Source organism: Orcinus orca, chromosome 12, assembly GCF_937001465.1.
Source record: "Orcinus orca chromosome 12, mOrcOrc1.1, whole genome shotgun sequence".
In the NCBI taxonomy this organism is placed as follows: Eukaryota; Metazoa; Chordata; class Mammalia; order Artiodactyla; family Delphinidae; genus Orcinus; species Orcinus orca.
In genome coordinates this window covers 34,262,319-34,276,652 of record NC_064570.1, presented here as the reverse complement: position 1 = coordinate 34,276,652, position 14,334 = coordinate 34,262,319, and the positions used below count along the sequence as shown (strand labels likewise).

Sequence of the window (14,334 nt, the reverse complement as noted above, 5' to 3'; positions counted from 1 at the left end):
TTAGTAAAAGAAATAGGTTGACACTTATCAGAATCTGTTTTAGATTATAAAATGATGAGAGTCACACACAAAGTATTTATTATCCATGGAAGTTACATGCTTAGGTTGTTGTGTTTCAGCTAACGTGCTATTTTCCCAGTGCTGAATGTTTTTCCCTAGAATCACGGGATGCTGGCTGTCTCTCCTATTCTGAGGGATGGTGACATGTCAACAGATTTTTGAGCCAAGCAAATCTGTCATGGGGATTATGTACAGGCATTTCCAGATGACAGAAATATTCAAAAGAAACAGTTTCAAACTATCTGTTTTATTTTATTTTTTAAAGTACTGGTCTATATTTTGAAGAAACAAAACAATAAAACATTTTTTAAACGTGAGCTATTTAAGACTAGAGACAGATCTTCCTTAGAGTTTTCAAATTTGTTTTTAGCATCTCACTATATTATTTCCAGATTCTTTACTTGGGAGATATTGATAATGATGACAACAAAAGCTAAGTGATACAGGAACTGTTCTAGGGCTACCTCTCATTTCATTCCAGAAAAGGGCCTTGGGAATGCCTTTCCACCACAAGAGGGCCACCCTGAGTCACTTCTGTTAGGAAGTTCTAGCAGGAAAGCAGGGCTGAGAGAGGCCATTTAGGGAGTATAATTTGAAGGACAAAGGAACTGATCTGTATTCTCCCCGTCCTGCCCCATCCCAGGGTGTTGCTACCCCACCTATATCTTCTACCAGAAATAGGAGACAGCATTATATTTTTAGTAATTGTCTAATCAAATGCCATTGACAAAGGAAGCGATTACTGGCTAGTCACAACTTTGCTCAGAAAAGGAGAGCTGCTACTCCCAATTAAAAGAACAAGAGAAATCCCCTGAAACAACAAACAGTGAAACATCTCTCCAGACTACTAGACCCCTAGTTCAAAGAGGAGGTAATAAAAATGCTAAAGGAGTAAGAAAGATGATTGATAGAAGTGCAGAGCAGTGTAACAAGGAACTAGAAACTCGAAAGAGGAACCAATTGAAGTTTAGATAACTCAGTTGCTGTGATTACAAACCCACCTAAAAGAAAAAAAGGAACAGCTAACACACAAAAGGGCTGGAAGGAACAGTCAATATAGGTAAGCTTTGATCGGCGGAGCCCGGTGGGCCGTGGAGCAGGGAGAGAGACGGAAGATCAAAAAGAGGAACTGTTATGAGTGGTGCTAGATTTTGAGGTGCTAATGTGAGAGGTCTTGGTGCCCAGGTGCAAAGGAATATGGCATCATGATGTGAGAAGGCTACGGTAAAGGATCTGGAGATGAGGGTCCAGGAAGGGAGGCCCACAGTCACACTTCAGTGTAGCCTTGGGTCCACTCCAATCAGAGGACTTCTGCAGAGACAGCTGGACCCACTCTCTACACCAAGATCTCTTTTTTAAGTCCAGAGACTCTAACAATGCCCTGACGCCTATGCTTGGCCCTTACACTATATTCTTTTGTTGTCGTTGCCACTGAAATATTTTGCACAGTAAGATTCTTTCGTTCTTTCTTTTCCAATTATTTTGCATCTACCCTACTGTTTTTAATCCATCTACTTTCCACAAATATGAGTACTTCAAACAAATAGCTACTTGGGAATAAATCACATTCCCTCGAAAGTGACAAGTGTGACCAGAGGCATGAGTTTCTCTTCCTGGAGAGCTTTCTCACTCCAAGATTTGAAGGTCCATTGCTGGGGGATCCTCATTTTCCTTCAACTACCTCCTCTGGCTGCTTTCCTGGGGCTTTTTCCACTACATGGAGTCTAAGCAGGTAGAATAATGCTAAGACCTTCCATACAGTGGTTCTGGTGCTTCTGCAGATACACATTTCCTTTCAGGTAAAGGAGCTCAGATTCCAAAATCTAGAATAAATTAATTTTGCTGACTCATTATGTTAACCACCATCCCCTCCCCCCTTCAAAGTTCTAAACAACTGATCTAGGCTGACACATAGGATGTCTATTTAAATAGTCTAAGTCTGTTTTATCTGTCCAGGAGTTAATAATACAGAGGGAATGACAAAGGGAATGGATTGTACAAAAATCGCACATGTTCATGAAAAAGAAGGGAATTACAAACTAGATGCTAAACTGAGTTTTCTGACATTAACAAATAAAAGACACTATTTTTTTTTAAAAAGCTCTTAAATTCTCTTTCCTTACTAAGCCATTTGAGGCAAGTGGACAAACTGATGAGCTTCTCTCTGCCCCTCAGTCTCTTTAAATTTTCAAACACGTAGGTTAAGGCAGGAACTTTCAACATGGACTCAAAGAGCTGACTTGCTGACTTCACAGGTACATTATGAAGAATCTCAGAAAGGAACAAATGTTTGTCAGCCTTCAATGATCACTCATGCCTCTTGCTTGTTAACACAGATTTTATAAGCAGCTCAACCCAAAACACTCAGAAGAGACTACAGAAAAAAAACACGTAAAGACACTTTTTCAGAATCAATGATTTCCAGAGTTCCATCTTTGGAGTCGGCAGTATAACAAAGCTCCTGAAATAGTCATATAATTCCTCAATACTTCAGGGTCCCTTCCCATTTTGTGAAATGAGTAACTCTTCTAAACGTTTCTGAAAGGCTCTAGTTTTTCAATTAGTGCAATCCTCCAACATACTGTTTATTTAATATCTATCTTGGTACAAGATAAAACTTTTAAATTATTTACCTAATATGCCTAAAAATGTTCTGATAATTTAAAAGAAAAAGAATCAAAACAAAAGCAAAATATTATGAACTGAACTTGAAATACCCTAAACAGAAATTTTGGTTTAGACAACATTCAAAGAAATATTCTCGTCCACAAGTCAAAACAGTTACATGAATATTTTTTGAAAGGCTGAAAAACTGCTGAACACCACTGATTATATACTCTTATAGTAAATTTTATGAATTTATAAAATCTTACAATTTTATCTTCAGATGTTGGATTTTCATGGTATTTGATTTAGCTATAGGAAAACTCAGATAACTATGAACTAAAAAAACCTTTTATAATTGTAACAATGAAATTGAATAATCAAGAAATGTCACATTTAAGCTTAGTAAACATAAACATCTGAGTCATAAGATAAGATGAGGTTCTTTGAGACATCACAGCCTGGTCTGACAGTGGAAAGTGAAAGGTGGAGATTTTTCCTTATTTTTAACAGGCAAGTGTTGCCTTTGCTGCTCCTGTTCTCTGATCAAGCGAGATGATAACAGCACTCTACTTGAAAATTGTTCCTAAAAGTGCTGTCAACTTTTCCCACTTTCTGATATTACCCTCTACCACTTTCTCTTCAACCCTTATATTCAATTAGAGCACCTCACCCAAAGCATGACTCTACCAGAGGAAAGTGGGCTGTGGTTCTATAAGAATATAGCTACCAACACTGCATGAATATTTAGAGTTAAGGCTTAGCTACCAAACTGACATTCCAAACTTCATCGGCAGCTGATGAAATAACTGCATCCCACTCTACCACACAGATTGAAATGAAGGCTGGAGAATGCAAGCCAATACACATTCCAGGCTGAGCACTGGATTTTCCCTTGTTTTATGAGTTTGAGCCTGTTCTGCTTAAAAGTAGCCAATTGAATTTTTTTTCCTTAAATCTAGGCCAAATTACCAAAGACACTCCTTCCTACACCCAAGAATGTGCACACAAAGGAATTTTTTGTTTGTTTGAACTTATTTTCAGTGTGATGTTTAAATAGCACAGATTCAAAGGGGCAAATATGAGAAGATTCCTTGTCTCAATAATTGGAGGATTTTGTTTTCTTCATGAACAAAGAAGCCTGGGTGTTCCTCTTTTAGAGCTAGCTGTATACAACAAAGATAATGCAAGGAACAGGATCAAAGGGGAGGGGAAGGAGATATTGGGGACTCTCTTTCCGAGGTCTTGGGTGCCATCTTTGTTAACTTTTCTTCCCGTGACTATGCCCTGTGGTGTAAGGGAGAGATGCACCCTAGATCCTTGGTGCTCACACAACAGCCTGAAGTGCCAGGGAGAAGAAAGCAAGGGACAAGGTCACCTTGTGCCCGCTGGCAGTCTGCTGAGACCACCTTCCAACTACCGGCCCCCAGCAGGCCCCTAAGATAGACGCAGGTCTGAATTCTCTGACACTAGGTGCATTTCCTATTATACACCACAGTGTGTAGAGGTGTGCGCACACACACAGGCACAAACTGAGAAGCCGGCTATGCAGTGGGTAGAGCACAGTTGGAAAGAGCCTCCAAGTCTGTCCTGTTTCCCCTCATCATTATCTTACTGGGGTTGCATATATGAAGAGCCTGGATGGAATTCAAAATTGTCATGAAATTCTTCTATAAAGTCAATGCCTTAGGAAGCCATAGGTAAGATTAATACCCTTGTTGCCAGGATGACTTTAATTCCTCACAAGAGATCTGAGGGCAAGGCTGGTGTTTTGGTTAGCCCAGCCATCCCTCGGTTAGCATCTCCTTTCTTGTCCAGGTCACAAGATATTGTTGAGGTATATGTACCAGCCCTGCATTGATTTATGGTATTATTCCATCCAAGAATGCCTAGGGATTTTATTGTGCTCTCTTAGGGAAATCTAACATGCTCTCAGGTATGCAATGAACAATAAATTGCAACCACAAACCTTTTCTTGCACTTCAATAATAGTACCTGTCAGAGTTAGCTGTTTACATGTCTGTCCTGGTCAATCAATCAATTGAAAGCTGTGAAAAAGTAGAAACTGAACTTCAATTTCCTCTATACCTAACATAGGGACACTTCAAAATGTTTGTTAAGTAGGGGCTTTCCTGGTGGCGCAGTGGTTGAGAGTCTGCCTGCCGATGCAGGGGACGCGGGTTCGTGCCCCGGTCCGGGAAGATCCCACATGCTGCGGAGCGGCTGGGCCCGTGAGCCATGGCCGCTGAGCCTGCGCATCCGGAGCCTGTGCTCTGCAAGGGGAGAGGCCGTAACAGTGAGGGGCCCGCATACCGCAAAAAAAAAAAATGTTTGTTAAGTAGACAAAGGATCCATGCTCTATCTTTTTGCTCCGTTCTCACATCTCTTTGTGTATGCTTTCTCGTCTGGGTTTGGAGGGCAGAATCGGTTGGCATCCATCATTCTTGCTGGGACACCATATCCTCTCTGTGGATCACATGGGGAAGCTTTGCAGCAGAGATGACTGTATAATGACAAAGTGGTGGTTTGTTAGGGTGTGTGTGAGATCATCTTGAGGCTTTAATTCAGCATTCACATGTGTCTGTATCTCCAAGTGTGTGTGTGACCCTGCACATACACAATATTGACCTCGGTTCTCCTTTCTGTCACGTATTATTCCTATTCGTCTTCTCTGATATTGTTTGCTTTAAACACCTGTATGAATTAAAGGGGAGTTTTCTAACACTGTCACCAGTGTGGAAAGAGAACTGCTTTGTCATTAGAGGACTTGTGGCAAAGGCCATATGACAAAGGTGGAAATGCCCTAGAGAGGATGTGGATATCCAATGAATGCCTGGAACTTTAAGGTCTACTAAAACCTAGACAACTGATGATTCTATACAGCTATTATCACATGGTTTACTACATAACCTTGGTATAAGCTGTATCTACACATTTTTGATAATTCAAACATCTTAAGAATTAGTTCTTGGGAGTTAAAAAATATATATATATAAATGCTTGGGCTCATACATTCAGTTTCAATGAGTGTGAAGTAGGGTCTCAATTCTAAAAGCATGCCAGGAATTCTGATGCATGGCTAAGGTTGAAAACCACTGATCTAGATATTTAGTTCTTGATTCTCCTTGTGGTAAAGAAAGTTTCAATTCTAAAGCCAGTTTCTTAAAGCCACACAGGGTACTGAATAGCCACGATCCTTCTGAAGTGAACAAGCACACCGCATGCCATGCTTCCCCACAGGGGTAATGTTAGGAATCTGGGCAGGACAATTATTTGAAATTCTGACCCCTTTCCTCTAAATGCCAATGAGCTTCCAGTCATTGTGACTGGAACTGGCAACACCTCCATAAGCTACCAAATGCTCCATAGGTAGCTGAGAGTCATCGCTTAGCTAGCTGTATCTGGCTCCCAAGGCAATCAATATTTCAGATAAATTTCAGCCTCAAACATTTACCTTCAGTTCCACTTCCATTGCCAAAATGGTTCCTCTGAGATGGTGGTCTAGGGGTTGACCAAGGATCTAACAGACAAATTTTGATTTTTAAAGTGGTTGCTTTTCCTAAGATGAAAATTTTTAAAATGTAACACTTGGATAATTAAGTATAGCATTTATGTTATTTCATTTGTTCTTGTCATGACGTTCTATCTAGCCATTTGAATCTCTAAGACAAAAAGCTGCAAGTATGTAGTGACAGATTTGAACTGTTGGTCAACCACTCCTCACTCCTGGTCTCTCCTCCCCTCAAAACAAAACAAAATGAAAACCAAAATTAAACTGAAAACCATGGAGATTAAGAGCAGGTATTATAAACTAAATTTTAAACTATTACGTAGTTTTTATTTTCATTAAATTAATACTCAAAGGGAAACTGACGTGCTGGGGGATGAGGACTCAAAAGACTGTTGCCAGTACCAAATTTTGTATTAGAGCAAAGATTTTCCATATATTATTTTTTATGCTGAGGGCAAGATACTTCACTTTACTACAGATTTTCATATCCACCAACCAACATACAAGTATCTCTACGTCTGTGACGTCAACGAGTGCTAGTATTTCTGAATCTTGGTGACAGTAGTGCAGTCCAGCTTTCCACTCTGTAAATTGCCAATGAGTTGACAGAATAGGACCTTCTGGGTACAGGAAACCTATCCAGGCCACTTTAGGTAGGAGGAGAAAGGGTAATGTTGAGGTTCACCAAAGTAAGTTTGTCTAGAGAGCAATTCCCACTGGAACTATGCTACTGGCTTTGGACTGTGATTTAATGAAATTCTACAGAATGACTATTCTTTTCCCTACTCAAAATATTTAATATACTGTATTTCTAGCATATTTCCTGCCCCAGAAGCAGTTCTGTGTGGTAACCTATTATAGAGGACAGGACTCCAGGCAAAAACTTGATTGGTGATATATGGCTCCAGGTATAACAGGTAAACGCAGAAGTGGTTGCTTTGGTTGGAATGGTTGAAGCTGGTCAAATGTAGCAGGATAAAGATAATTACTTTCTCAATGGACTAAGGCCTAATCCACTCTCATGCTTCCAAACACATCTTTTTAGACAGAACACCATCAGTATCACAATAAATAGTTTAGTTCCCATGATGGTCACATTTCATTTGTTCACCATAATTTTCATTGGTATTTATTGGTTATCAAAATTATGTTGTTAGTCTGTTGCAACCTAGCAAAAGTACTTTATAAGTCTATATATTTTCTAAGATGTGACCAACTTGTGAATGTCCAGCTTTTGAATTATCATAGTAGTCAAATACTGAGAAATAATTGAGAGACCTAGGCAATTTTTACAGTCATTCTTACAGTGATTTAAGAAGAGTGCAAATCAAGATGTAAAAGAAAGAAGTAAAAATTAAAATGATTTATAAAAAGAGAAGTCATACTTACTCCCTTACCTGAAACATTTAATGCTCAGGCTTCTTATTGAATTTAGTAGTGGTTAAGATGTGTCTTTTTAAAGAAATAAGCAGTCTTCAGTGTTTTTACAGCATTGGTTACTACAGAAATTATACTTCTTTTACTTCTTGTCTTGAAGGGTGAACAAAACAAACAAACTGAAAATACTACAATGAATGGTAAATGATGAGAGATTTACAGTACAAAAAACAGTGTAAAAAGGAAGACAAGTTTAAATATTGTTGTGTAAGAAAGTGATGAAAATAATACAAGAATGAGAATAAGTAAAATGATAGGCTGGAACATCTGGGAAGGTAAATGCAAAGACAAAAAGAAGAATTCATTAATAATAATTTTTAAAACTTAAGTTTATATCAACTAATCTAAGCATTCATTCAACTTACAATAGAAAACCCTCCCTTATATACATTTACAAAGTCTGAAAACCTACTATTATGTACAGTACTTTCTCTCACTCTGATTTCTATCTCTTCACCCTGAGAGTATAATTGAAAAGCCACATACTCAAAGTATTCAAAAATCTGAAACTAGGAAATTAAAAACCAGCTATGTGATATAATACATAGAGGAAAAAAATCTTTAATATTTTGAAATTCAACAAGTTTTATTATAAAAGTTTGTTTTTTTTTTTTTAAATAGCAAAGCAAAGCAGCATGCGAGATAAATAAGCGATAGGGTTGCAATTTTTCTAGTTGTGACTAACAGGCAGTTAATCTAATATCATGCTTCTGTGTATAAACTGATTTTTAAGTTTAACCCTCTTGCGTGTCTTAAAAGCCATGCATGCTGTTGTTCTTCCGTGGGTTCTCCAACGGATACAAGATACCAGCCTTGCTAGAGGAGTAGCACTGCCTGTTTGTTTTATAAACTCCCTTCCGTGCTTAACCCTGACAAAATGCATTAGTCTTTGGCCACCATACCTGGCTAGAGCAGATCAGTCCAACTCATCGGGTGTGCCTCTACAATTAGGATGAAGGAAAAATGCTGGTTTTCCCTGTTCGGGAATAGTTATTACTATTTCTCTGAATTAGTGTTGCCTTAAAGCTAAGGTATAACACTCCTTCCCCAGTCCTGAGATTCTCCGTTATAGAGCCGACAGTGATTTTCTCTAGAAATAAAGATCATGTTACTTCGACGTGTGGTAGGTACATCAGCGGCTCCTATCTGCTCCTCTTGGTAGGGATCCAGACACAATATCATCTCTCTTTACCTCTGGTTTCTACATTCTTTCCAGGAGTTATGCATCAATCCTGATCATTTAGTGATTTGAAAATATTTTAAGCTTAATTTGAATCTCGGCTCGAAAACCACAGATGAGCAATTGAAGATTTCTATTCGGAATCTTCTTGCAGCTCAATCTATTAGAATCAGTAGAGTAATATTGAAAATGTCGACCTTCAATAATCACATATTTTAGAAATCCTTTCATCTTTACACAAAAACTGGGGGTGGGGGGTGGAGAGAGGGGGAGACGGGTAAATTTCCCTTTTAAGCAAAACACAGGGAGAATAGTTGCTAAGTGATTAGATTACGAAAACCTCAGGCCTGAAGAAGGACAGTGTGAAAGAACAAGTGCGCCATGGGGCTTCCAAGCCCAAAGAGGCTCTGAGCTGGGACTTCCCTAAAGCGGGGCTTGGAGGTCGGTGCGCGGAGTCGCCCCTCCAGGGACCGCGGCTCCGCGGACCAGCCTCGCCATCGCCGTGGCTCGCAATAGGCAGAACTGTACCTGACTCACGGATATGGGCTCCTCGGCGCCGGCGTCGTCCGTGGACTTGGGCACCTCGAGGCGGTCGATGAAGGTCTGCAGCTCCTTGCGGAAGGCCTTCATCTGCGCGTTGATGCGGTAGAGCAGCTCGTGCTCGCGGATGCGGCTGCCGTCGTCCTCCTCGTCCATCAGTCCGAACAGGTCCCCATTGGCCACGTAGATGCGCGCCTCGGTGATGATGGTGCTGGTGTCAGCGATAAGTCGGTCGATGGTCTTGCCCAGGCGCTCGGCCTCCGAGCGGATGTCCTTCATCTGCTGCCGGTCTGAGAAGCTCTTGGGCCAGGGCCCGGGCGCGGGGTAGAAGGAGCGGGTGGGCGTGAGGCAGCGGATGTTGCGCACCTCCTCCGAGTCGCTCTCGCCGCCGATGGGCCCTTCGCGCTTGCGGTGTGGCGGCCGCGAGTCGTCGTCGCTCTCCTTCTTGCCCGCATCGCTCTCGGCGTCGCTGTCGCGGGGGCTGCCGCGGATACCCAGGTGCGAGGCCAGGTCGTAGCGCTGCATGTTGGACATGAGCACGCGGTTCTCGTACTGCAGCTGCATGACCTTGCCGCTGAGCTCGTTGATCTGCAGGCGAGCCGCCTTCAGCTCCTCCTGCAGGGCCTCGGTCTTGGCGCTGTCGTGGTGCCGCGCGCTCTCGTGGCCGCCCGACTTGTACTTGTACTTGTTGAGCTCCGCCGTGATGCGCTTGTTCTGCTCCTCCAGGTCGGCCACGTTCCTCCGCAGCAGCTCCGTCTCGTCTTCCACCAGCTGCAGGTGCTGCCGCAGCTCCGACAGGGATTCGCTCTGCTCCCGCAGGAGGGGGTTGGCCGAGCCGTTAAAGTCGTCGCCCTTCAGGTCATCCAGTTCCGCCTTCAGGCCTCTGTTCTCCACCTCCAGTTCGACGATTTTTCTGCCGAGGATGTTGGCTTCTTCCTCCACCAGCCTCAGCCGCAGCTTGAGCTCAGCCTCTCTGGTGCTGGGAGGCCCCCCGGCTTCTCCTTTAGGCAAAGGACTGTCCAGATCCCCATAAAAGGATCTGTACTTCTGGAGCTCGTGTTCGAATCTGTCCTTTTCTTTATCAATCTTGGCCATTTTCTTTCTCATCAAAGCAGCTTCTTCCTTCACGAACTGCAGCTGGCATTTCAGATCTTCATTATCCTCCTCATTTGGGGGAAAAAAAAAAAAAAAGGGAAGCGGACAGGAGATCATTTTTATGTAAATAAAACAACCAAAAAGGGACACCTGCAAAAATAACTCCTTTTTCTTGTAAATAAGATTTAATGAGACAGAGAGACAGAGAAGTAGATGCTGTACATTTTTTCCAAATCATTTAAATTCTTTGGCAGAGAAAAGACTAGGACAATATTACATCCTGGAAACCAAAAGAGAAGGGAATATAAAAAGAAAAACTGTGGTCATCACTATTCAGAGAATTATACGTTCTCACTGCATACAACTGTTTGGCTGTCATTTTCAACAATGTGCATTTTGTTTGTTTTGTTTTTCTCATGGTTTGAGTTCCCCTGACTGTAGTAACTATGAAACCTCTTCCCTGGAAGGAACATGTGGCTTGATATGTACTCACTGCCATTTATTGCTCTGACTCTCAGCCAGATACTGTAAAGTTCTTCACATATATGACCTAATTTAACGTGCAGAGTAAGCTTATGAGTAGGTATTAAAATTCCTGGTTTAAAGATGTTCGATAGCTTGTTCAAGGTTACATAGCTCATAAGTGGCAAAGGACAAAGATGAAACTGGAATTCGGTTCTGACACTAAAGCTTAGTTTGGTACATGATCACTCGGCCATACAGCAAGTAATCTGTCCCCCATCTTTATTCAAGGGAGAATTGTTTTTAAAGGGCTTTAAAGTAGGGAAAGTTTAACACTGGAACGGTCCATCCAAGAAGAAATTGGTAAGTGTTCCATCTAGATCACTTTTAAAATTGGATTTATTTCCATCAGTCTGAAATGGATAGAACTGGTTCTGCCTGGTAAAAGGATGATGGCGTAGACCCTGTAGAAGTTCTTCTCACACATTCTTAGGACAACCTTCAAACCCTAATCATTAACTAAATGGAAAACTACAAACAGAAAAATGGAAATCAACTCTTTCTCAGAGAGCTAATATAAAAACACATTATTATATCCAAGGACATATTTCCCAAAGACAATTTCCCAAAACTCTCTTTAAAGTATGCACTTTGGGCATACCATGTAACTTCTGTGGACTTTGGTTTCCTCATTTTAAAAAATGGGAAGGAATAAAAATGCCTTTCTTTTCCAGCACTGAGTCAGCTGTGTTTGAGATGAATTCTGGTAAAAAAGTAGCAACCACTGATGGTGAAGGTGAGGAGAATAATGAGCTCCTGCCAGAGATGCTCAATAAATGTGGCCCAGAGCTTTTGCGAGAGAAGAGATGGAGAGCAGGGCACTGGGCTCCTACGCTCCCATCCACTAATAAGAATTAGATGGGGACTCCTATGCTCCCATCCACTAATAAGAATTAGTATGAGAGTTGCTGAGTGTGCAGAGCCTGAATATCACATTCCTTATATCATTATATCCTCACATGAGCCCCACGAGGAAGATGATATACTATGTCTACTTTGCAGATAAGGCAGCTACATGGTAGAGCACAAATTAATGTGACAGAGCACATCTGTATTCAGACTGATTCCAAAAATCATATTTTTTCCACTGCACATGTTGCATGAAAAGATGCATGAGAGGAAAAAAGTAGGGCAATGAGGTAAAATAACAAAATCAGATGTGCTGGCTTGTATGCTTCCCTTTAGAAGGGGTTTAGAAGAAAAGAGAGAAGCACAGAGAACTGAGAGAACTCCAGGAGCATAGTGAAAAGGATAAGAATATATGTCACAGATAGATTCGATGTGAGAATCCGTTTCACAAGCAAAGAAAGAAGCTGCCCTGCAAGAGACTATGTGTTCGGGTCCCTGAACTAATTCTGTGAGGATGAAACCAAGGACATATTACAATGTCTAATATCACATCAGCAGAAGAGTCAAAGATAACCCCAATGTTTTGAGCTTGGGTGTCTTGATGGATGTGTTGCCAATAATAGGGACAGAGACTGAACAAAGAGGATCAAGTTTTATGGGAAGAATATGGATTTAAGTACATTAAAATGCTGCCTCTGAGGTGTGTCGGTGGACGGATACCCAGTGGAAACATCTATCAACAGGCATGTGGAATCTCAGGCCCAAGATGACCAAGATTACAGCGCTGGACCTAGAGGACAGCTCAGGCCCAGAGGGGAGGACATGAGGATGAGATGCATAGAGGTGATGATTGAAGCTATTGCAATGGCTTCAGAGGCAATCAAAGAGGAGAAAAAAAGAAAGGGAGACTGAGAAGAAATGATTGAAAGTTGGAGCACAGAGCAGGAGAGTCAAAGGTCACTAAAGCCAGAATTAGAAATAATGTTTGAATAGAAAGTTGACCAACAATATGCATATCAAATATGCTTTTATCTAGACTAGGCTCTGTTGGGAAGTAAGAGCAGGTGAGACTGGGAAGCTAGCTGGGCTGCATGTTCTATCAAAGTCCTTGATCGCAAGGCAAGGCCTTTATTTGCTAGTAAGAAGAAAAAATGTTATAATACTGCACTTTGAATCTAACCAAAACGGCAATGGATGTGATATAAATCACAGACTGGAACAGAATAACACTTCGCTGGACTATGTGAAGCAAATATAAAAGAGGAGGATATTTGATTTGTGTATGTGTAAGCTCTCCTGCCCAAAGGGATGAAAACATGAAAAGTATTTTAAGAGTTGGACCTATATTGCATGTAACAAAGTCATGATAAAGAAGGAAGGAGAATGATGGGCATGATGATTATTTTATTTATTTTAAGAGAAGTCTTTTCAAGATACCACGTATGGTAGTTTCTGCAATGACCAAGGTTTAAGAATCCTGTATGCCAATGTGCCTTGCATCCTCATCCTATAACCTAACTATTGTAGGTTCCGTTTGGAACTGGGCAGGGAAATCCCATATATAAATGTGAAATCATTAAAATCAGAGATTGTATGGAAAGTGCCTGGTTGAAATGTAACTGATCAGAAACGCTTGCTCCTGTTTTCACAGTGAATGCCAGTCAAGAAACATAACAAAGCTTTGAGATGTGAAGCAAGCTGTCTCTTATTTTTGTGTATGTTAAAGACTCAGTCTTGAGAAGGTACAGATGACGTAAGAGGAAGGGGAACATAAAGATGATGAGGGCCCAAAGAAGTGAACTGAGCTTGGCTTTAACCTAGCCACTACTGGAAGCTAAGTTGCACTCTGATAAATTACATATACTAACTCATTTAATCTGTACAACTCTCTATTATGACCCCATTTTAAGGATGAGGAAACAGCTTGTCTAAGGCCATGCAACTGGTATGTGGCAGAGATTTCCATGTAGGCAACCTGACCCTAAAGTTACTGTTTTTAACTGCTATGCAATACCATTTCTCAGTATATAAAGTCACTGTGCTGCTGGAGGAACATGTGAGGAATACATAGAAGAAACTGAACAAAATGAAATAAAAAGCTATATAAATAATAGCAGGTTGAACCATATGAAATTGCCATTCGTGCAGGTCAGAACAACAGCATGTTGGCAATTCATATGGCTCATCTAGAAAAGGGGGACATGGGAGTATTCAAAAGTGCATCTTGATCCCGCTGCAGAGTGCCAGACACTAGACACTGATGAGTGCAAGCTGGATAATATGGCCCCTGCCTACAATATGCCCTGGCTAAGCACGGGAGATGAATATGTAAATATGAATTACAGCAATATAGGATGCTTGCCCTAACGTAAGTATGTGACTCAATGGTCCTCAACCTTGACTGAGCAATAGAATCAACTATGGACTATTTTATAATTGAGATCTCCCATCTGAGACAGTCCAATCAATCTTCTGGGGTGGGTTTTTGAAAAAAGACAGGTAATAACCTCTGAAAATAAATGAATTGAAAATGATA

At 41.1% G+C, this 14,334-nt stretch overlaps 2 protein-coding genes across 2 annotated transcripts in view; both read right to left on the bottom strand.

Annotated features, from left to right (window-relative positions):
* The window catches only part of KIAA0408 (KIAA0408 ortholog), a 35,619-nt gene extending 27,908 nt beyond the window's left edge, over positions 1–7,711 (bottom strand). Inside the window, exon 1 of the mRNA XM_033407613.2 lies at positions 7,573–7,711. The gene's annotated coding sequence lies outside the window, so the exon portion shown is untranslated. The remainder of the gene's footprint in view (positions 1–7,572) is intronic.
* A 30-nt stretch (positions 7,712–7,741) lies between these two features.
* The window catches only part of SOGA3 (SOGA family member 3), a 43,959-nt gene continuing 37,366 nt past the window's right edge, over positions 7,742–14,334 (bottom strand). Inside the window, exons 6-7 of the mRNA XM_033407592.2 lie at positions 9,321–10,496; positions 7,742–7,879 (exon numbers count right to left, since the gene is read on the bottom strand). Coding sequence (XP_033263483.1) covers positions 7,769–7,879; positions 9,321–10,496 — 1,287 coding nt within the window. The 3' untranslated portion in view covers positions 7,742–7,768. The remainder of the gene's footprint in view (positions 7,880–9,320; positions 10,497–14,334) is intronic.